This window comes from Puma concolor, chromosome A1, assembly GCF_028749965.1.
Source record: "Puma concolor isolate L17-30 chromosome A1, mPumCon1.1.hap2, whole genome shotgun sequence".
Taxonomy (NCBI): Eukaryota; Metazoa; Chordata; class Mammalia; order Carnivora; family Felidae; genus Puma; species Puma concolor.
In genome coordinates this window covers 170,146,202-170,170,477 of record NC_141667.1, presented here as the reverse complement: position 1 = coordinate 170,170,477, position 24,276 = coordinate 170,146,202, and the positions used below count along the sequence as shown (strand labels likewise).

At 37.7% G+C, this 24,276-nt stretch overlaps 1 protein-coding gene and 1 long non-coding RNA gene across 12 annotated transcripts in view; both read left to right on the top strand.

Moving 5' to 3' along the window:
- The window catches only part of PCCA (propionyl-CoA carboxylase subunit alpha), a 435,628-nt gene that overhangs the window by 237,659 nt on the left and 173,693 nt on the right, over positions 1–24,276 (top strand). For 10 of the 11 annotated variants that reach the window (XM_086708562.1, XM_086708568.1, XM_086708558.1 and 7 more), the window contains one exon: positions 10,069–10,177. In XM_086708562.1, coding sequence (XP_086564688.1) covers positions 10,069–10,177 — 109 coding nt within the window. Of the gene's footprint in view, positions 1–10,068; positions 10,178–10,364; positions 10,406–10,889; positions 11,393–24,276 lie in introns of those variants that run through there. The other variant, XM_086708604.1, reaches the window with a different exon arrangement.
- On the top strand, positions 11,464–18,130 carry LOC147584641 (uncharacterized). Its single transcript, XR_015251994.1, has 2 exons — positions 11,464–12,126; positions 12,367–18,130. It is a non-coding gene; the product is annotated as an uncharacterized LOC147584641 (long non-coding RNA).

The following is a 24,276-nucleotide window of genomic DNA, read 5'->3' as shown; positions in this document are numbered from 1 at the left end:
TTCGAAGCAGGCTCTGTACTGACAGCAGAGAGCCCGATGCAGGGCTCGAACTCACAAACTGTGAGATCATGATCTGAACCAAAGTCTGATGCTTAACCAACTGAGCCACCCAGGTGCCCCCTGGAAGGTGTTTTAAGAGGCGTAAGGGTTTTTAGAGCTGCGCCTTTTTCCAACCATGTCTTCTGCAGAGAGTATGGTAGAGATTTCAAGCCTTAATGTTCTTGAAGGTTTCAAAAGATGGGTTTGAGAAACCCTTAGAACTCCTCCCAGGTTAGGGTTCTAACTTTTACGTGGAGGTGAGTTGCTGCTGTTGAAGATGGCTCTTGCTAGAGCTTGTGAGGCTGCATCTGTCCTTGCATGCCAGGCTGGAAGTTCTTGGTCTTTCTGCCTCACTGTTCGGACCCCACGGACTGCCAGGGTCATGCTTGTGAATCTTCTCAATCAGGGTTGGCAGAGGTGAAAAACAAGGGTCAAGTTGCAGTGCTCTCTTAGTTTACCTTCACACTTGAGAAAGGGGTAGGAAGAATCTAAAAGAATTTAAATACACTTTGCATCCCAAAGTTCTGGGTGCTTAAGATTCATCGGTAAGCAGAAACACTTGCTGCCCACATGGGATTTACAATGCCAGGAGTTAGCAGGCAGCATGGGTCCTCACCCCCCTCACCACAACTCTGTAGGTGTTTTCAGATGTGAACCCACTCACGGTTGTCAGTACAGTGCACTTGCCTTAGCTTGTTCACCTGCAGCTGGGAATTGAATGCAGGCGTGTCTCATTTCAACACCAAACCAGCACACCAACCCCCCTTACCTGAGCTGCTATACTCTTGTCTGGATTTAGAACAGCCTTCTCATAGCCCTCCCTCCTGCCACCATTGCATTTTGTAATTCATCTTCGCCCAGCTGCCAGAGTTCACTTTTAGAACCAAATCATATCTTCCCCCTCCCTTACTTTGAAAGCCCTCAGTGAATGAATGGCTAAACAAATAGCAGTATATCCATGCTATAGAATACTACTGAGTGTGAGAATGAAAGAAACTGTGATTCACTCAAAAGCATGGATGAATCTCAAAAATATTAGGTGCAAAAGAAGCCAGACACGAAAGAGTACTTACTCTCTGGTTCCATTTAAATGAAACTAGAAAAGAGTTTAATTGCCTGAGGTCAGGGAGGGAAAGGAGGTCCAGAGGTGTTGATTGGAAAGAGATGCAAAGGAGCATTTTGGAGTAATGGAAAATTTGATATGGATTGCTGTGGTGTTTATATGGGCATACACATTTGTCAAAACTCAATTGCTTATTTAAAATGGACCCATATATTGTATGAAAATTGTACCTCAAAGTTAAAAAAAAAAAGTACCTTTGTTAATGATATCCATTACAATTAGAATAAAATAAAAAGTGATGGCTTACAAAAAAAGTAGGTGCTAAAAAGGTTTTGGGTGGAAATTCAATAGCCTTTTTTTTTTTGACAATGAATGTATGTATGTATTTATTTATTTATTTTTTCAATATATGAAATTTATTGTCAAATTGGTTTCCATACAACACCCAGTGCTCATCCCAAAAGGTGCCCTCCTCAATACCCATCACCCACCCTCCCCTCCCTCCCACCCCCAACAACTCTCAGTTTGTTCTCAGTTTTTAAGAGTCTCTTATGCTTTTCAATAGCCTTTTCTAATTAAAAATTCTTTGAAATAAAAAATTAAATTAAATTTGATTAGAAATGTACTTTATAAAAACTAAAAAAACCCTAGTTTTAAATGATGAAATGCTAAAAAATTTCCCTTAAAATCAGGAACAAATGAATTCTGTAAAGTGACTGTTATTATCAATCATTTTTATTGCTTTGGAATATCAAAAAGACCAAAAAAAAGTTGGTTTAAATATTTTGAAAATAAGAAAATTTTCTTTTTCCATATATAATTGTGTCCCTAGAAAACCCAGAAGATACTACTAAAAATTTCTAGACTTAAAACATGTCTGTCAAGATGACTGAATGCAGCAAGATAAACATGCAAAGTTAGTATCTCTTCTCTGTGTTAGAAAGAGCCAGTTTGAAATGAACCCTGTTCATATTAATTGTAGTGTCTTGTAAAATAGTCAAGAGAAATTTAATAGGGAAGACATAGAACCTATAGGACTCTGTAAGCTGTAAAAATATTGTTGAGGAGAAACAAGATGTGAACAGATGGGAAAACATCAGTTGTTTTTTGTCTTTCAAATTTTTATTTAAATTCAAGTTAGCTAACACATAGTATAGTATTGGTTTCAGGAGTAGAATTTAGTGATTCATTGAATACCCAGTGCTCGTCACTTAAGTGCCCTCCTTAATGCCCATCACCCATTTAGGCCATCTGCCCACCCAACTCCCCTCCAGCAACCCTGAGTTTGTTCTCTGTAGTTAAGAGTCTCTTATGGTTTGCTTCTCTTTCTGGTTTTATATTTTGTTTTTCATTCTCTTCTCCTGTGTTCATCAGTTTTGTTTCTTAAATTCTGTATATGAGTGAAATCGTATGGTATTTTTCTCTGACTGATTTTGCTCAGCATAAAACACTCTAGCTCTACCTGTGTTGTTGCACATGACAAGATTTCATTCTTTTTGATGGCTGATCAGTATTCCAGTGTGTGTGTGTGTGTACATACACACACACACACACACACACACTACATCTTCTTTATCCATTCATCAGTCCATGGACATTTGGGCTCTTTTCATAATTTGGCTATTGTTGATAGTGCCATTATAAACATTGGGCTGCATGTAACCCTTTGAATCACTATTTTTGTATCCTTTGGATAAATACCTAGTAGTGCAATTGCTGGGTCTTGTGTAGTTCTATTTTTTTTACTTTTTGAGGAACCTCCAAACTATTTTCTAGAGTGGCTACCCCAGTTTGCATTCCCACCAACAGTGTAAGAGGGTTCCTCTTTCTCCGTATCTTTATCAACATCTATTGTTTCCTGAGTTGTTAAATTTTAAACATATCAATTATTGTTTGGGGACTCAATAGTATAGGAGTGCCAATCTATCTCAGATTGATGCAGATTTTGTGTCATTCCAGTTAGATTCACAAGGTCCACTACATTAAATGATTTAAAAGATTATATGTATTCATAAATTTCTGAAAATAGCAAATTATGAAGAATGATAGAGGAAAATTGGCCTTCCATGTTTTAAAATGTATTGCCAAGCCTCTGCATCTAAACAGCATGATATAAAGTAGAGGAATGGGTGTAGGATGGCTGGGTGGCTCAGACAGTTAAGTGTCTGACTCTTAAATTCTGCTCAGGTCATGATCTCATGGTTCGTGGGACGGAGCCCCATGCTGGGCTCTGCACTGACAGCAGAGCCCACTTGGGATTCTCTCTTTCCCCTCTCTCTCTACCTCTCCTCTCCCGTCTCATGCTTTCTCTCTCTGTAAATAAACATACATTTTAAAAAATAGTTTAAGAAAGGAAATACTTGAAAGAAAACAAAAAAAAATGGATAAGTATGTCAGTGTAATGGAATAGGGAGCTCATAAACAGAAATTAGTATATGTGGGAGTTTTTTCTCTTACTCTATATGAAATGTTAGAACTTTATGCCAAATTAAAAAAAAATGAGTCCCAGGCAAAGATTAAATGTAAAACATAAAAACAATTAGAATAAAACTGAGGAGTCTAGTTACTATCTAGACATTGGAGTGATCTTTTAAAAGAATAGTGCAAACATTTCTAATGAAAACTAATGATATGACTGTTCTGTAAAATTTTTCTGTACAGTGTTCTGTAAAATTTATTTCTGTTTGGCAAAATACTAAATGTTAATTGAGCATATGTAAAGAATTCTAATTGGCCCATAAACTTGAAATTGAAAGCTGTTGTAAAAAAAGTTTTCTTTTTAAATTATTATTGTATGGTCAGTGTCAATTAAATGGCTAAAACATAGATTATTTTTAGATTTCATATGTCAATCACAAATTACTTGATGGAATTTCAGACATTTTGTAATTTAAAAAATTACTATGACTATATTATACCTTGGAAGTTATGAGGATAGTAAATACAACTACTTTTTAAAAGCTAAAATGAGTATTTTTATATATTATATATTGTATACTATATGGATCTATATTAGACTATAAGCATACTCTAATATTAATGTCTTGTTTTGAGCCATAGTATGTTTTTTTTAATTTTTTAATTTTTTTAAAAATTTACATCCAAATTAGTTAGCATATAGTGCAACAATGATTTAAGGAGTAGATTCCTTAATGCCCCTTACCCATTTAGCCCATCCCTCTCCCACAACCCCTCCAGTAACCCTCTGTTCTCTATAAGAGTCTCTTATGTTTTGTCCCCCTCCCTGTTTTTATATCATTTTTGTTTTCCTTCTCTTATCTGTTTCATCTCTTAAAGTCTTCATATGAGTGAAGTCATGTGATATTTGTCTTTCTCTGACTAATTTCGCTTAGCATAATACCCTCTAGTTCCATCCACGTAGTTGCAAATGGCCAGATTTCATTTTTTTTGATTGCTGAGTAATATTCCATTGTATATATATATATACACCACATCTTTATCCATTTATCCATTGATGGACATTTGGGCTCTTTCCATACTTTGGCTCTCGTTGATAGTGCTGCTATAAACATTGGGGTGCATGTGTGTCCCTTCGAAACACCTCACTTGTATCCCTTAGGTAAATACCTAGTAGTGCAATTGCTGGGTCATAGGGTAGTTCTATTTTTAGCTTTTTGAGGAACCTCCATACTGTTTTCCAGAGTGGCTGCACCAGCTTACATTCCCACCAGCAGTGCAAAAGAGATCCTCTTTCTCTGCATCCTTGCCAACATCCATTGTTGCCTGAGTTGTTAATGTTAGCCATTCTGACAGGTGTAAGGTGGTATCTCATGGTGGTTTTGATTTGTATTTCCCTGATGATGAGTGATGTTTAGAATTTTTTCATGTGTCGGTTGGCCATCTGGATGTCTATTCATGTCTTTTGAAGTGTCTGTTCATGTCTTTTGCTCATTTCTTCACTGGATTATTTGTTTTTTGGGTGTTGAGTTTGATAAGTTCTTTATAGATTTTGGGTACTAACCCTTTATCTGATATATCATTTGCAAATATCTTCTCCCATTCTGTCAGTTGCCTCTTAGTTTTGCTGATTGTTTCCTTTGCTGTGCAGAAGCTTTTTATTTTGATGAGGTCCCAGTAGTTAATTTTTGCTTTTGTTTCCCTTCCCTCCGGAGACGTGTTGAGTTAAAAGAAGTTGCTGTGGCCAAGATCAAAGAGGTTTTTGCCTGCTTTCTTCTCGAGGATTTTGATGGCTTCCTGTCTTACATTTAGGTCTTTCATCCATTTTGAGTTTTCTTTTTTTTAATTTGTTTTTTTAATGTTTATTTTTGAGAGGGAGAGAGAAACAGTGCGTGAACAGGAGAGGGGCAGAGAAAGAGGGAGACACAGAATCTGAAGCCCGCTCCAGGGTCTGAGCTGTCAGCACAAAGCCTGATGTGGGACTCAAACCCGTAAACCGTGAGACCATGACCCGAGCCGAAGTTGGATGCCTAACCGACTGAGCCACACAGGCGCCCCTTTTTTTGAGTTTATTTTTGTGTATGGTGTAAGAAAGTGGTCGAGGTTCATTCTTCTGCATGTCGCTGTCCAGTTTTCCCAGCACCACTTGCTGAAGAGACTGTCTTTATTCCATTGGATATTCTTTCCTGCTTTGTCAAAGATCAGTTGGCCATACATTTGTGGGTCCATTTCTGCGTTCTCTGTTCTGTTCCATTGATCTGAGTGTCTGTTCTTGTGCCAGTACCATACTGTCTTGATGATTACAGCCTTGTAGTATAGCTTGAAGTCTGGGATTGTGATGCCTCATACTTTCTTTTCTTTTTCAAGATTGCTTTGGTCATTTGGGGTCTTTTCTGGTTCCACACAAATTTTAGGATTATTTGTTCTAGCTCTGTGAAGAATGCTGGTGTTATTTTGATAGGGAGAGCCATAGTATTATTATATAACCTCTAGTCAAAGACTATCTCAACATGGCTCTGATATTAGACCAAGTCCTTTACATTTTTATGTCTTTTATCTCACAATTTATAAAAGATACCATTTTAAGAAAAGAACTAAAAAAACTGTCCTTCAGTTTTTTGGGGTGTGTGCAAAAGAAAGTGATTATGATAATGAAAATCATAACCTCTTATTAGAGATGGTATGATGACTTGTGGTTTGTGAGTTTGAGCCCTGTGTCAGGCTCTGTGCTGACAGCTCAGAGCCTGGAGCCTGCTTTGGATTTTGTCTTCTTCTCTCTTTGCCCCTCCCCTGCTCATTCTGTCTCTCTCTCTCTCTCTCTTTCTCTCAAAAATAAACATTTAGGGATGCCTGGGTGGCTCAGTTGGTTGAGTGTCCGACTTTGACTCAGGTCATGATCTCACAGTTCATGAGTTCGAGCACTGCATCGGGCTTTGTGCTGACAGCTCAGACCCTGGAGCCTGCTTCAGATTCTGTGTCTCCCTCTCTCTCTGTCCCTCCCCCGCTCGCACTGTCTTTCTGTCTAAAATAAATAAACATTTGAAGAAAAAAACAAACATTTAAAAAATGTTAAAAAAAAAAAAAGATGGTATGAGATCCATCTCACATCAAGAACTTTGAAGGAACTATAGGTGGTTAGCCTGGAGAAGAGAGGACTCATTAATAGGGAATAATGCAGCTGTAATCAGCTTGACCCAGCAGTTGGCCCTGGCCACTGATCTGTGTTTATTTGTTGACTGTGTCTAATACAAAATGGGTCACTTTTGTAGTTGGTAGGGCATACTGTATTGATCACTCTGGTGAAAGAGTCAGGTGATGAACTAATCTTCATCTCAAACCTAAGATTCAGTCAGGGCCACTTTCTGCCTTGGATCAGCTTTGGTCCAGGTGGTTAGGCTGGATTTTAGTCTAATTTAGTTAGGAACAACATTTGGATCATGGATTGCAAGACACCAGGACCAGCTGCGCCAGAGATTTCAGCAAGGAAAAACCTGAGGGCATAGTAATGAAGAACATTCAGAAGAAGTCCATGGTCAGAGCCAGGGCAGACATGTTGTGGGTATCAGGCCATAAGAGAACAACAGGAGTCAAGGCCCCTCTGATCTGTGATCAAGAGTAGCCTTATGCTAGAACCATTATCATAAGAATAGTTATGATAGAATATCTTCTACGCTGCCACTTTGGACCTGAAAAGTATCTTTTCAATGTGGCTAGATACTCCAAGGATGGTCAAGATATAAAACCATTTTAATGAGTGGCAGAGTGTATAACTGCAGTCTATATCCTTCAAGATGGGTAATGTACAAGCATAGGAAAGAATAGAATTAGAATAGACTTATTCAAAATTACTTCAGATTGGAAAAGTTGGGTGGAAGTCACAAAGAAACAGTTTGACTCAGGACGCTTGGGTGCTTCAGTTAGTTGAGTATCCAACTCTTGATTTCAGCTCAGATCATGATCCCAGGGTCGTAGGATCGAGCCCTGCTTGGGACTCCGTGCTGAGTGTGGAGCCTGCTTGAGATTCTGTCTCTCTTTCTGCCCCTCTCCTATGCTTGCACCCTCTCTCTTTTTCTCTCAAATAAAATTTTTTAAAAAGTTTGGGGCCCCTGGGTGGCTCAATCAGCTAAGAGTATGACTTCAGCTCAGGTCATGATCTTGTGGTTTGTGGGTTCAAGCCCCGCATTGGGCTCTGGGCTGGGCTGACAGCTCAGAGCCTGGAGCCTGCTTCGGATTCTGTGTCTCCCTTTTTCTCTCCCCACCCCCCCCCCCCCCGCCACTTGCATTCTGTCTCTTCTGTCAAAAATAAACATTAAAAAAAAAGTTTGTAGAAGCAGTCTGATTCAGTATGAGAAGTAACCATCTATTTAGAAATCTTTGAGTTTGTCACTTTCCAACTATTGGGGTTCTATCAATCCTAGATAACCATCTATCCAATAGTGCTGTAGAAGAGGCATTCGCACTGCATGGAGGATGAAATAGATCATCTCTGCAGCACTACTCTGTTAAAATTACCTGAGAGATTCTTAAGTTGTGGAAACAAATTGTAGAAGTAAATAAGTTTTCAGCAGGTTTATATCAGATAGAAATTTATTGGGAATTAGTCCTTGGTAGAATTTGCAAATCTGTTCCAGTATCAATAAAAGGATTAAAATTGATATACATTGTATCAATTTCTCTGTGAGATGTGATGAATAATAGTGAGTTTTATTTGGGAATCTCCTTTCTCAATATTATCTTAGTGCAGCTAGCAATTAGACCAAATGAAACACTGAACCAGTGTCCTGCAGAGGAAAGGATTCTCATAATGTATTGCCTTTTTCCCTGCTGATGACATAATGTGCAAATGTGTCTAGAGGAGTGACTGTTTCAACCACTGTAAGAAATCTCTTCTGCATCTTGATTAGTGTACACACATCCACAAAAGATTCGGGGTGCAAAATGTTCACATAATTTGTCTTTATGGTCATGACCCACTAAACTGGTTTCATGAACTACTTGAGTGGTTTGTATTATGCAATTTGGTAAACATGTGTCTAAAATAGTTCTATTCAAGCTGAGATCTGTAGACATGCAGCATCAGCACCACCCTGAAGCTTGTTTGAAATGCAAGTTCTTGGGCCGATGCACAGTGAAGTTGGAGATCATTTTACTGGTCCTCTTTATACTCCAAAGAGCTTTTGTGGTTATATCCGTTGATAGTTGCCATATTATAAATTAAAACTTAGGAGCTTCAGGGGCTCCTGGGTGGCTCAGTTGGTTAAGTGTCCAACTCTTGATTTTAGCTCAGGTCATGATCTCCCAGTTTGTGGGATTGAGCACCCCCACTGGGCTCTGCACCAACAGTGCAGAGCCTGCTTGAGATTCTTTCTCTCCCTCTCTGCTCCCCTGCTTGCACACATGTTCCTTCTTTCCCTCAAAATAAATAAATAAACATTAACAAAAGAAGAAGAAGGGTGCCTGGGTAGTTCAGTCGGTAGAGCATCTGACTTTGGCTCAGGTCATTATCTCACATTTAGTGGGTTCAAGTTCTACATCCAGCTCAGGGCTGACAGCGTGGAGCCTGCTTTGCTCTCTGTCACTCCCTCTTTCTGCCTCTCCCTAGCTTGCTCTCTCTCTCTCTGTTTCTCTCGAAAATAAACAGACATTTAAAAAATATTTTAAAACAATTTGTAAAAAAGAAGAAGAAACTTAGGAGCTTTAAAAATATTTATTTTTTAAATTTTTTCTTTAAAAAAATTTTTTAAATTTTTTTAATGTTTATTTATTTTTGAGACAGAGACAGAGCATGAACAGGGGAGGGTCAGAGAGAGAGGGAGACACAGAATCGGAAGCAGGCTCCAGGCTCTGAGCCATCAGCCCAGAGCCCGACGCGGGGCTTGAACTCACGGACCGCGAGATCATGATCTGAGCCGAAGTCGGACGCTTAACCGACTGAGCCACCCAGGCGCCCCTTAAATTTATTTTTATAGTACTAGTAATAAATCCATTATATGTTGACATCAGAGCAATGAAGTCACCACACATATATCTCTTGGATCAGGGAACCTCCACAGTATACACCTGAAAAAAATGATGGAGGAGAAGCAAATAAATCTTAGCATTATTGTGAAAGTAGTTTTGACCTTGCAGTCCCCAAAGGTTCTTGGGGACTCCTGATAGCCCATAGGACACACTTTGAGAAGTGCTCTTGTAGACTGTTTTTGAGAAGACTAAGACCAAATTTTTGTAATCCTCATATAGGGTAAGTATGGGGTCATGTGAGTCGTTTTCATCAGGAACTTTTCAAAGCCTGGAAGAGTGCAGTTTATCCAGGCCATTGAGGGGTCTATTACCAAATTCCTAGAACTAATTGATAGACTCACTTGGGGGTTTTGGTCTTATTTGAATAATCTTGCTCTCTTCCCTCCGCAGTACATGCCTCAGTGCCTGGTATAATATTAGCTCTATAATAGATATTTGATAAAATACTTATTTGAATGACTAATAATTCTATAAGTTAGAAGCACTAGATGTTAACAAGATGTATGTGATTGATTGATTTCCCTCAGGACACAAGTTAACAGAGAATGAGAGAAACCAATTATTGGCAATAGCATCATCATTGTTCGTGGCATTCCAATTAAGAGCACAACATTTTCAAGAACATGAAAATTCAAGGTATGTTAGATTATTTAAGACAGCATAAATGAACAAATACCGACAATCTAATCATAGAAAATAGCTAATAAAAGATATAACTGATCATAGTTCTGAATCTTGTGAGTGTTTGCAGACGTATAATAAAATCACACTGTTTAAAAATGGTATTGCTTCTATTTTGTTCAAATGATTTTTTTTAACTCAGAAAAAAGGATCTTGACCCTGCTAATTTGGACATTATTAGAGGTAAGAAGATACTCTGAAGCCCTGAGGAATATCTGTTTAAGTAATTTGTATTTTATTATTTCTGTTTTATAACTTCGTTTGTTAATCTTTGTTAACTTTGTTGACAAAGTTTTGAAAAGTGTTATAGTACTAAAAATTAGGATTGAGTCTGAGCAGCTAAAATATACATATATATAAGAAATTCATTTATAAGATACAAGAAAGAGTTAACAGGTTGAGTTAGTTATTTGTGATCCCTAAGTATACCTTTTAGCTTCCTAGAAATGTAAGTGAAAGAAAAAATATCCTTTGTATCAGGGCAAATAAAAACAAAGTCATCATGAAATTAATGGCTTTAAATGACAGAATTACTTAACATGAATTTCTATGTCCTTGCTAACATAATCCTACTTTAGCAAGTACAGTCTATGACTTGCTAGGGTGATGTTGTTGATAAAACTGTGTCACTTCAACTTCTTTTCCATGTTTTTTGCTTTTCCACAAGAGGAAGAACAAAGAGAAAAAGAGAAAAGATGGCAGGTGACTGAGCAGCTCCGAAGAACACAGATCAGAAACTCAGATTACCCTCTGAGAATTAGGTAGAGGAGAAGTAGATTGGGTTTCGGCTGTATCTTAATGGCTGACTGGTTTTACTCAGAAAATCTTGGAGTAAATAGTACTCTTCATTTGTTCCTATTCTCAACAGAGAGAAGCTTAGTTGATGATTTTTTTTTCCCACTTGTTTTTATTGAAGTATAGTCGACACACAGTGTTACATTAGTTTCAGGTGTACAGCATAGTGATTGAACAGTTCTATACTACATGCTGTGCACACTGTAAACACAGTAACCGTTTGTCATCCTACAACACTATTAATACCATTAACTGTATTCCATATGCTGTAGCTTTCATATGGACTTACCATTCCATAAATGGAAACGTGTACCTTCTCCTCCCCTTCACCTGTTTTGCCCATGCCCCACCCCACCCCTGTGGCAACCATCAGTTCTCTGTATTCATGGGTCTGTTTCTGCATTGTTTTGTTTTTTACATTCCACGATAAGTGAAATCATATGGTATTTGTCTTTCTCTGACTTATTTCACTTAACATTATACCCTCTAGGTCTCTCCATGTTGTTTCCCATAGCAAGATCTCATTCTTTTTTATGGCTGAGTAATATTCTCTCTCTCTTTTTCTCTTTCTCTCTCTGTGAGTGTGTGTGTGTGTGTGTGTGTGTGTGTGTGTGTGTAGGAAATGGCTATTGTAAATAATGCTGCACTAAACATAGTATTCATGTATCTTTTTGAATTAGTGTTTTCGTTTCCCTTGGGTAGATACCCGTTAGTAGATTAATGTATAATCTTTTTTTAAGTCATGATTTGATAGATGTCTAGGGAGAGTTGAGAGGTTACCGAATATCAGTAAATTACTGAATGATGGAAGGAGGAGGAAAGTGGGCAATAAAGCCATGAATCTGGTTGTTTTTTTTCCCTAAAGTTGCACTGGCCAATGTAGTAGCCATTGGCCATGTGTGCTTACTTGAACTGAAATTAAATTAAAAGTTCAGTTTCTCAGGTTTCAGTGCCACTATCTGTGTAGTCACCAACCGCATTTCATGTGCTCTGTAGCCACTGCTGTACTGTGGTTAGTGGCTACTGAACTGAGTGATAGAAAGAACCTTCTATCATTGCAGTTTGTTTCCATCAAGCTCTGTTGCAACAGGGATGTTTTGGAGGGATGTGTGTATCTAGCTTTTGTTTTTTTTTTTAAATATTTTTTTTTCAACGTTTTTTATTTATTTTTGGGACAGAGAGAGACAGAGCATGAACAGGGGAGGGGCAGAGAGAGAGGGAGACACAGATTCGGAAACAGGCTCCAGGCTCCGAGCCATCAGCCCAGAGCCCGACGCGGGGCTCGAACTCCCGGACCGCGAGATCGTGACCTGGCTGAAGTCGGACGCTTAACCGACTGCGCCACCCAGGCGCCCCTAGCTTTTGTTTTAAATCCAGAATCATACTTTGTATAATTTTTTTATTATTCTTTTGATAAATATAGTGTTCATATCCTGATGCCCTTCAGATGTTATTTAGACCTTGATCATTTCTGAAGTCCTGAGGGTCACTAATAATGAAGTGGTTTGATCTTTAAGATATGTATTCAAATTATTTTCAGAGAGTACTGACTTACCACTGGCAAAAATCTGAAAAAGGTTTAAAAAGGAAAAGAATAAAAATTACTTGTATCCCACAAACTTTTCAGGAACTACTTTTTCACATTTTGATGTATTCCTTTCTAAGTGTATATATGTGTGTATATTTATAGACATACATACATGTAGCATGCATATACCTCACATGGAGTCATATTGGGAATATAGTTTGACTTCTATTTTTTCATTGTAATATTATGTTGTGAATATTATTTTTATTCCCTAGTCTTTAGAAGCATATTTAAAAATTTTTATTACAGAATTAATAAAACATATGGAAACTTTTGCTCTTCAAAAGATACCATTGAGAAAACTATAAAATATGTAGCAAATGGCAGAATGTATCCAGAGATATATAGATATATAGGTATATAGATAAGGAACTTGAGTTTATAATGTATAAGTACTTCTTAAAACTCAAAAGTAAGCCAGACACCCCAATTAAAAAAATAGAAATCTTTATTAAAGGAGTTATATGAATGGCAATAAGTTCATGAAAAGGTGTTCAGCATCATTAATCACTAGAGAAAGACAAAATCACATTGCTACACTAATACACACCAACTAGAATAATGTACATTAAGTGGTAAGTGGATAAATAGTTGTGGTATATTCATACAATGAAATACTATTTAGCAGTAAAGTAGACAAAAGTACTGGTATATGTATCACCATGTAAAAAAAACAAGAAAGTCCTGCTAAGAGAAACCAGATTAAAGAAGACTATATAGTCTGTAGTTTTATTTGAAATTTCTAGTAAAGGCAAAAATATAATGATGGGAAGATCAGTGGTTCCCTGGATGCAGGTGTTGATGTCACAGAATTACGTCTTCATACATTCTGTGCCCCAAACCATAAATTAATAATTCTTTTAAATGCATTAATTTCTTAAATTATGTAGAAAACAGAATATGGACTTTCAAAAAAAGTTATAATAATAACAGCTATTATTATTGTCCATAATAATATGGACTTTACTGAGACATTTATTTATTCATGTGGCTTCCTGGCACTGTCTGGAGTCCTTCCATTTCAGCTTGCAAGACTGCCTTCTGCATTTATTGCAGGGCAGGTCTAGTGGTCACAAACTCACAAACTGCCTCAGTTTCCCTTTATCTGGGAATGTCTTAATTTCCAATTTTATTTCTTAATCCAGTTTTGCTGGATTTCGGATTCTTAGTTGACAGGTTGTTTTGTTTTTTGTTTTTTTTTTTTTCTTTTAGCACATTGAATATATAAGCTTACCGCCTCTGGCCTCTTCAATTTCTGTTGAAAATTGGACAGTCTTATTGAATATCCTTTGGAGGTGATGATTTGTCTGTCTCTTGCTAGTTTCAAGATTTTCTCTTTGGCTTTTGAAAAGTTTGACTGTAATGTGTCTTCCTGGGGGTCTATGAGTTCATCTTACTTGGAGTCCATTGAGTTTCTTGAATATTTATATTCGTGCCTGTCATCAAATTTGGGAAGTTTTCAGCCATTATTCACATATTTTCTCTACCCCGTTCTCTCTCTCTCCTTTTGGGGCTCCCATGGTGAATACATTCGTCTGTTTGATGGTGTCCCACAGGACCCAGTCTTTCTGTTCTTCAAATTCGAGAATTTCTCTTACCTTATTCTCAAGTTGGCTGATTCTTCTGCCTGCTCAAATCTGCCTTTTAATCCTAGTGAGTTTTTCATTTCAGTTATTGTACTTTTTTAGCTCTAGAATTTTTAAATTTCCTTATAGGTTTTTAATTTTTTTATTAATATTTTCATTTTGTTTTCACATTGTTTGTTCACATCTTCCTTTAGTTTTTTGAGCATCTTTAAGAGAGAGTTGTTTTAAAGTCTTGGTTTACTATATCTGCCATTAGCTCTTTTTCATGGTCATATTCTGCTAATTTTGTTCTTTGAGAAGACCATACTTCTCTGTTTTTGTATATGACTTGTGATTTTTTTGTTGTTGTTGAGCATAGGACATTTGAATCTGTTAATGTGGTAACTCTGGAAATCAGATTCTCCTCTTTCCTCAGGGTTTACTGGTTGTTGTTGTTGTTGTTGTTATCTGCATTTATTTGTAGACTGTCTCTATGCCAGCAATCAGCTGATCAGCTTGAGGTGTAAATGTAAGGTCTTCTCAGGTCTTTTCTGAGCATTTCGCTGGGTGTGTACAGTCACTTTCCAGTTTCCCTTATAAATGCAGTTGTTTTGAATGTCTTAGTCTTTATTGTCTGGCTCCTGACAGGGGGAAAAGCAGAAAATGAAGGAGGCAAATGGGGGTACTGACCCTTTAAATCCCCTGGAAGTCCCTTCAGCCAGAGGGAGGGGCTTGCAACACTGGGAGGAGGTGCAGTAACAATGGCTGTCTACCTTTTTGTCTGCACCTCTGTGATCACAAGCAGTAGTCAATCATCATAACACAGATGCCTAGTATTTGGAGGACAGGATCCTTTTTTTGCCCACCCTGGCTTCCACAAGCCGTGTGGACGCTGCTCCAGGAACACATGCCAAGCTGCCTGCCAGTTGCTGGGGATGGGCTGGGGGATGACTAGCTGTTACTCTGGTAAGACCTGAAATTGATCAAAATTGATTGCAATTTACCATCCCACTTTAACCTGGAAGTCGGCAAGCCTTTGACTGGGCTGGAGTTCTAAACTAAAAATATCAGAGAGATTCTGCCAGTATAATCGTCATTTAGGAGGGTAGACACATTCCTGATGTTTCCTAGTCCGCCATCATCCCAGAATCCTTCTCCTCTATATATTACTATTGAATTTATTACTCTTTAAAAGTTGGAAAAATTATATTAATAAAATATGTGGCTAAAAGTTATGTAAATAACTGTGCACATGTTACCTATATAACAATGATCTATTTTGGGTGAGTTTATTTTCTATGGAACTTACTCATTTAGTAAGCCAGTTTATTGTGAAACAGTATTACCCATGACAACAGAGACCTGTAATATCTAGCAAAATATATTGATTTTTTTGGCAGAGTATAATCTTACTTAAACGAAGTAAATCTAAGTTATTTTTGCTTGTTTGCCGAAAAGGTCCCTGACATCAAAGTTGATGTTAGGTGATTGAATCTTTACATTTTGGTTCACGAAGCATGATTTCATTATTGGCTTGGGAATGGTGTCTAAGAGTCAAGCCTCCAGGTGTGGCTGCACATTTCTCCATCATGGGTGTGCTCATGTAATGTTTATGCTTCCAGATCCAGTAGCCCTCAGCCCTTCCTTTGTGTGGCTTGTTTTGGCTGCTGATCTTATTTTCCCAATATCTCTATGGATTTTATTCTTTCATCATTTATGACTTGGAAAAAGACACTGATGATATGTACCCATAGTATTTGGATAGTAAGAAGATAGCAGTGCCTTTTAGAAGAAAAAAACCCAACAAAACATTAATGTCAGAACAATGGCAATTTTTCTCAGGATGACCGCAAATAAATTTGGCAAACACAATTAAGTTTTTACAGAAGTACATGATAATTATTTTTAATTTTCATGTCAGTTATTCTTTTGACAGAAATGAATGCTTGAAAGTTGTGTTAAACAATCACTTCATGTTATTTGAAGTGAGAGTGATTTTGTTGCAGTGTGGTTTGGTTTAATAATTTGTTGCACTAACAGATAATGATTGGAGGAAAAAAGAGTAAAGGAAACAATTTAGTCCCTTATAGTAATCTTTCATTTAGTTTTGTTCAAGATATGCCCGTTTTCCTTGGATCTAAATGCTTGTTCACAGGTCAGGAATCACCTTTCTGAGCAAGACCTTTCCTTTCTTTATTCTTGTTCAAGTCCACCTCTGCCATCCCAAGCTTCTCAAGCGCTAGTGAGAACGCCACTGTGCTCTCTCTAAACTTCTGTACTTCTGTCCTTCCCACTGTTATTTCTACACCTGTTGCTTTCTTTGGTTAGGTCTGGTAGCTAAGTAAATAGTCAACTAGGCTTTCTTGAGCTTTATCACTTACATTTTCTAATTTCATGATTATTATCTTTCTGTTATGCTAATTTATCATGTAATGATTATTAGTTCTTGGGAGAGCTGTACCAACTTCCCTGGTGGTGGAAGGCTGGTGACCAGGTCTCTCTTCCCTAGCAAAGTGCTGTTTTGCATTCACTTAACCTTGTATGTTGTAAGAATTTGGCAGGGGGTATGGCTCAGGATAAGCCTTTGACTCCTTTTGGCATGTCAGTCCTCATAGTGCAGCTACACTGAGGTATATTGAAACTATTTTAAGGTGTTTCAAAGTAAATGTTGATTCCATGGGTTTTATAAAAATATTTTACTGCAGATTTATAGTAATTTCATCATATATATTTTTGTGGCTTGTTTTTGCTTGTTTGCTTCCTTTTCTTTCTTTCTTTGTACTTTTCCATTTCCCAGAGAATGTGTTCAGATTCCTAAACGTGAACTTCTGAGAAAATCAGCAACATCTAACTCTTGAATTCATTTGGGATTCACTTATGTGTATGTTATAAAAGAGTTTCTTCATTGTGATTTGGTAGCCTTTTATTTATAAAATATTCCAACCTACTTCTCAAATAAAGTAGTATCTCTTTGTATGTCCAAAGATAGCAAGACAGAAATACATATGAGTGTCTCAGTTTGGGCCACTCTCACAAATTACCATAGACGGGGTGGCTTAAATAACAAACATTGCTCACAGCTCTGGAGCTGGAAGTCTGAGATCAGGGGGCCGCCCTGGCTGGGTTCCGGTGAGGGTTCTCTTTTATGTTGCTGAAGGCCTGTTTCTTATATCCTCATATGGTGGGAAGGGGGCAAGTTAGCTCTCTGGCCTCCTCCTATAAGGGCATAATCCCTTTCATGAGTGCTCTACCTTCACAACCTGATTACCTTCCAAAGCCGCCGCCTCCAAATACCATCATATGAGGCATTAGATTTCAACATTGGAGTTTTTGGAGTGGGGACACAAACATTTAGTCACTAACAGTGAGTGTGTGCTTACTCATGCACTCCCTCTCTCTGCCCATCTCTCCCTTCCCTACTTCCGCTCTCCCTTCTCTTTTCCTGCTGCCCTCACATCCCTTCCCCTCCTCTTTCTTTCCTTCTCTTTCATTTGTGTGACTTGCGTGCATGTGTGCAGAGCCCCCCCCCCCCACCACACCACACACGTCTAAGTAGATATGCATATGTTACATAAATACATTCTGTGGTTTAGTGGAAAAAAATAGAATTTAAAATTAGAAGTCTGGTTTCCAGTCATAACTGTACCACTTATTGTAATGTGACCTTAGATATATTACTTTAAGCTTAAGTTTACCACTAAAATGGGAATAATATTTTTCGTAAGTTTTTGTGAGAATAATTGATGTTGTGTAATTATATTTCAGTACCCAAATTCTTTTACCTGATTTGTTATGAAGAAATAAGGGGTGTCTAGGTGGCTCAGTCGGTTAAGTTGTTGGACTCTTGGTTTTGGCTTAGGTCATGATTTTATGGGATCAAGCCCCACATTGGGCTCCTTGCTGACAGCATGGAGCCTGCTTGGGATTCCCTCCCTCCCTCCCTCTCTCTCTCTCTCTCTCTCAAAATAAATAAATAAACTAAAAAAAAAAATAAATGAATTTTATATTGTACAAAACTAAGTAAATGTTTTATAGATAAGCAAAAATCATTAAGAATAAGAAATGGCCTTTTTTGTTTATTTATATTAGGTAGCTTTGAATATGAAAAGAAAGTAGAAATTGGGGTCTGATTATCTTTAGTGAAAAAAATGAGATGTCTTATCTTACAGTCCAGCAAATGAGACACCAGTAGGGTGTGTTTTCCATGTTAATTTAGTCAAATCAATCTTTTTTTTTTTTTTTTAAGGTTTTATTTTTAAGTAACCTCCACACCCAATGTGGGACTCAAAAACACAACCCTTAGATCAAGAGTGATACATTCCACTGACTGAGCCAGGCAGGTGCCCCTATTTTGCTTTTTTTTTTCCCTTAAAAAACCCTTATATCAAGTATTTACTTATATTCTATTTCTATTCTTTTATAGTTTTTCTTTATTACACTGGTGTTTCATATTTCAGGCTTATTTTGCAAAGTGATAGGAGGTTGAGATCTAATTTTGCTTGTTCATATAGTTAACCAGTAGAATCAGTTCCATTTTTTAAAAAATGTAATTCCAGTGTACTTAACATACATTGTTATATTAGTTTCAGTTGTATAATACAGTGATTCAGACTTCTATACATTACTCAGTGCTTCTCACGACAAGTGCACTCTTAATCCCCATCTCCTATTTCACCCATCTCTCACCACGCCCCCCCCCCCCATTTGTCCTCTATAGTTAGGAGTATGTCCTTTGGTTTGTCTCTTTTTTCCTTTGTTTTCTTAGAATTGGTCCCATTTATTCATTTGTTCTTTCCTCATTGATTATTAAATGTCACATTCATCCTATGCCAAATTCTTTAATTTACTTGAAAAAAATTATTTATTTATTTATTTTGTTTATTTTATTTTGAGAGAGAGAGAGCACAAGCAGGGGAGGGGCACAGAGAGAGGGAGACACAGAATCTGAAGTAGACTCCAGGGTTTGAGCTGTCAGCACAGAGCTGGATGCAAGGCTTGAACTCATCAGCCATGAGACTGTGACCCAAGTCAAAGTTTGGATGCTCAACCAACTGAGCCACCGAGGCACCCCAAATTCTTTTATTTTTAAAGTTTATTTATTTTGAAGTTGAAGGAGAGACAAAGAGAGGGGGAGAGGGAATAAATCCCAACCAGGCTGCATACTGTCAGCACAGAGCCCAATGCAGGGCTTGATCTCAGCCATGAGAACCATGAGATCATGGCCTGAGCCAAAATCAGGAGCTGGACTCTTAACCAACTGAGCCACCCAGGTGCCCCATCCTATGCCAAATTCTTAAATACATTAGGGTCTACTTCCAAATTTTTCTCTTCATTTGCATTTGTCATTCTACCCTTATATTAATAATTTATTATTTTCTTCCCAAAATTTATTGGTCATTCTTCTGGCTGAGCTTTGAAAGCACTTTGATATTAGAATTGCCTTAAAGCTACATAAATTTGGGTAGAATAGACATCAGATGTTGAGGTTTTTCAGAAAATGTGACTGTATTTATCAAAGTCTCTTTGATTCTCTCATTAAAGCTTTATAATTTTTTTTATTGTAAGAGTAGATTTCTTGTTATTCTTGGATAGTTTATGTTTTTGTATTATTATTCTTTGGTTGTTTATATATTGTATTATGGATGGGATCTTTTTCTCATTTTTAAAATGATTATTCATTTCATAAAGAGAAGCTAATGATATTTGTATTTATTTTTTTAATTGTAAAAAAACATATCAGAATTTACCATCTTAACCATTTTTAAGTATATAGTACATTAGTGTTAGCTATATGTACAGTGTTGTGCAACCGATCTTTAGAAGGTGTTCATCTTGTAGAACTGAAATTCCACCCTCTCGAATAACATCCCATTTCTTCACCTGCCCACCCACCTCCTGCCCCAAGCCCTTGGCACCCACCATTCTTTCTATCACCAGGAGTTTGACCACTTTAGTATTTGTATTTCTTTTGTAATAATTCTTACTAGTTGTAAAAAAATCCATTGTAATACCTTTTTAATTGATTTCAAGAGGGGCAATCATATAACCTTTTAAATCACTTGGGATCCTTTTGGATACAGGTAACAGAGCCATTGATTCAGACTGATAGTCGTTCTTGCTTCACAGTGAACAGGAAGCTCGGAGAAGAGAAAAGATAAAGTTCAGTATGGTTATCTGCTGATGCTACTTTTCTGTAGTTTTCTTAGCCTCACTTTCTTCTCCGTGTGGCTTTTTCATAACGCTGTGATAGCAGGATGGCTGTAGGGAGTTCTGGAAGTCAAATCTAGATAGGATTCAAAGGATTATGTCTGAGCAAACTTTTCCCAGATGATCCTCAAGCAGCTACTTCTCAGTTCCTATTGACCAAAAGTAAGTCTCCTGCCCATTCGTAAGCCAATAACTGCAAAGGGAATTGGATTATCATGATTGTCTTGGAATGATTTTCTGGTATGAGATAGATGTTGAGTAACCAAAGTGGCCTCCGCATTTTCTAATTACCCCATGCCTTCCTTTCTGCTAGAGCTTCTAGTACAGTTTCATGTTTAAGAGCAAAGCTTTTGTGCCAGAGACTTGGATTTCCCCTGGTTCTGCCAGTCCCTAGCTATTATCTTAGGATAAATTATTTAATCTCTTTTGGACTCTATTTCCTCATCTGCAATATGAAGATAATTAGTAGTTCTTAATGAGTTTTTGTCAATGTCAAATGAGATATAAAATACTTAACATACCCATTTAATTTTAGCTATCCTTGCCCAATTTTCTTTTTTAGAATTTCTAATGACAGAGATTCCATTTCAAGGGTAATGGTCATGATGCATGCTTGTTTTATTTTTAGCTAACAAATACCTTGAGCATTTCAATATTAACAGATACTTTGGCAGTTGGTAGGAAATATTTTTTTCTTGTGTTAAGGGTGTGTTCTTCCATTCCACTTTGAATAAAAGAATAGTATACAGATATTAAGTATAATCACATGTCTTTTAATATCATCTGTTGATCATTATAAGAATTGAGTTAGAAAATTTAAGATATTTTAGGGGCACCTGGATGGCTCAGTCAGTTAAGAGTCCAACTCTTGATTTTAGCTCAGGTCATTATCTCACAGTTTGTGAAATTGAGCCCTGTGTTGGGCTCTGTGCTGACAGTGTGGATGGAGCCTGCTTGGTCTTCTCTCTATTCCCTCTCTCTGCCCCTCCCACCCCTCAAAATGAATAAATAAACATTTCGAAAAGAAAATTTAGATAAATTAGCAGGGAACAAATGATTTCAAAAAATCCTACCCCCATTGAGCTTACATTTAATTAACAGATGGTTGATAGACAAAACAGGTCAGTAAACTGTGTGATATGAGAATGATAATGATGATAAATATTTTGGTGATAAACAGGGATGGATTATCGATTATCCTGGAGGTGGAGTATGGGGTAGTTGGAGTTTTAATTTGGATCACAGGGAAGTGGATGGCAAGAAAGATTAGCAGGATGAGAAGATGAACTTTAGAGCAGACACCTAATGGTAGAAGGGAGCAAGTCACATGAATATCTCCAAGAAGAACCTTCCTGTCAGTGGAGACAGCAAATGCAAAGCCCCTGAGGTCAAAGTATGCCCCACCTGTTTGAAAAATAGCAAGGAGGCCAATGTAATGAGAAGAGTAAGCAAGCTCCCCTAGTAGGGCTAGAGTTGGTTTGGGTAGGCTGTTGTAAGGACTTCGGTTTTCACTGAGTGAAATGGGGAGGCATTGCAGAGTCTCGAGCAAAGAACTTGTACCATGTGTAGTAATGAGCATTGTGGTTGCAATATTGTAAACAACCATAAGGAGGAAAGAGTAGGAGCCAGGAAGCTGGTCAGGCATAGAGGTCCTAGGCCTGAGCCCTGGAACACTCCACAATAACAGGTTGGGAAGAGAGGCAGATCCAGCAGGAAATTAGTCTGGGGTGGAGTTGAGAGAGCCAAGTGCAGAAAGGGTTCAAGGAGGAAGACGTGTTCAACTGACATACATGATTTGAAGAGTGACTGTTGACTGTTGAAGTTAGCAATGTGGAGGTCATGGGGACCTTGATGAGGGCAGTGTTCAGGAATGTTGTGTGGGAAGTGGTGGTTGAAGGTGGATTGAGGGGTGTTTGAGAACAGGTGGGGAGAGAGAAATGGCAGCTTGTAAGTTCTAGAAACTCTTAGGAGGATTTGCCTTTTTTCTATGTATGTACATGAAGTGTGTTATTTTGATTTTACAGAAAATGGGCCATTCTATTTGAAAGGATGTCTTTTTTTTTTTTTTAAAGCATGTTGTGTTGTCAACATTTCTCTGCATTAATAGTTTTTGAAAAAATGGTTTTTAAAGACTGTACAATATTAGCAACTTGAAAAAATTAACATCTGTAGAAAACCTTTTTCTTATAAAATTGATAAATCCTGAGAATTTTTTTTTAATGTTTATTTTTGAGAGCGAGCGTGAGGAGGGACGTGGCTGAGAGAGAAGGAGACACAGAATCTGAAGCAGGCTCCACGCTATGAGCTTTCAGCCCAGAGTCGGACACAGGGCTCAAACCCATGAACCGCGAGATCATGACCTGAGCCTTGACTCAGGTTGCTTAACCGACTGAGCCACTCAGGCACCTCTGTCTAGCTTATTTTGTTTATGGCAGTCCCCCTATTCAGTAATTGGGGTTAGGAAAATTATGTCATCTGTGGTTCTTTTGGCTCCTTCAGCTGGCACTGAAATGTCTGTGCTCGGTGTGGTCCAGTTGGCATCAGCCCGGAATGAGGTGGCAGGACTCAGAATTTTGGTGCCAGCACCACTTCCAAGTATACAGGTGGCCCAAGTCTCTGTACAAATGCTTCAACTTTTGACTCCTGTTTCCTCCTCTGAGAACAGCAGTGTTAGATCGGATGATTTCTGATTTTTTTTTTTAAGTGCTTATCCTGAGTGATTTGCATGGGGCTGAACAAGACCGTTTGACTCTCTGGTTTCTACTTAAAGCTTCTAATGTCTCTCTTGAGATTTGAGCAGACGCGAAAGACTCAGGAAAGGGAACTCCTTCACTGTGGCCAACGATAACACTGTTGAAAAGACTTTAGCCTGGAAGGTTTTAAAATACGTAGGGTTCACTTTTGGAGAGATTGCTTTGGCTATGTGGAGTCAGTGTATCACCGCCTCTGGGAGTTGATCCTCCGTGGAATGTGTCGGGTATATGTATCAGGTATGTAGATGGGCTACAGAGCCTGCCGTGGGTTTCAGTGTCAGCCAGAGTGGCATAATGGAAAGTTACATTCACATGACTCACACTCATATTGTAGTTTCTTTCCTCTTCTGGCTTCCTGATAAAACAGAGAATCAATTCTTTAGTGATTTTTACCTGACAGATGCAATTATCTCGGGTTTTTTTCCTTCTTTCCTTTCCTGGTTGTGGATTTATAATTCTCTTACCTGTTACTAAGTTTTCAATTAGATGATAAAGTTTGAGGTTTTAAAATATCACAATCATTGAAAGATAAGTAGGGAAAGAAACATAGAAAAAAGCAGCCACATGAAAATAGTTCCCAAGGAAAAGCTAGTATTGTTGCACAGATGCAATTGGTTCTTTTACTGAAATGTCTCTGAGTTTAAAAGGACACATTATTAATGGATTTATACCATCTGTGACAATAAAATACAACTTTTTATCATACTTGTCTCATATATGTTCTGAGGTAAACTACTTCATTATGAGAATGAAGTGGATGTTCTGATAACTGACTATATCATTAAAAAAATCATACTTTGGGTATATATTCACAAACATACATAGCCATGCTTTGCCTTTGGAAATGCCTACTTTGATTTGAGCAAATAAGTCTCCTAAAAGCAACAAAGGGGAGAAAATGTTAATTCAGTCATTAACCTTTAAGCCTGCCTTACTTTTTACTATCTCTGTTACAGTATTTTTTGTTACTTAATATGACCACGTCCTGGGTGATTTAGAAATCTACGTGAGTTCAAGCACACACTATTAATGGCTAAGATGGCCTATTTATACATTTTTTTTCTTTTGCTAAGTATTACACTTTAAAATATTTTTTTTCTTTGATTCCACCATACCAGCTGAACAGAAGACAGAATGGCCTCATTA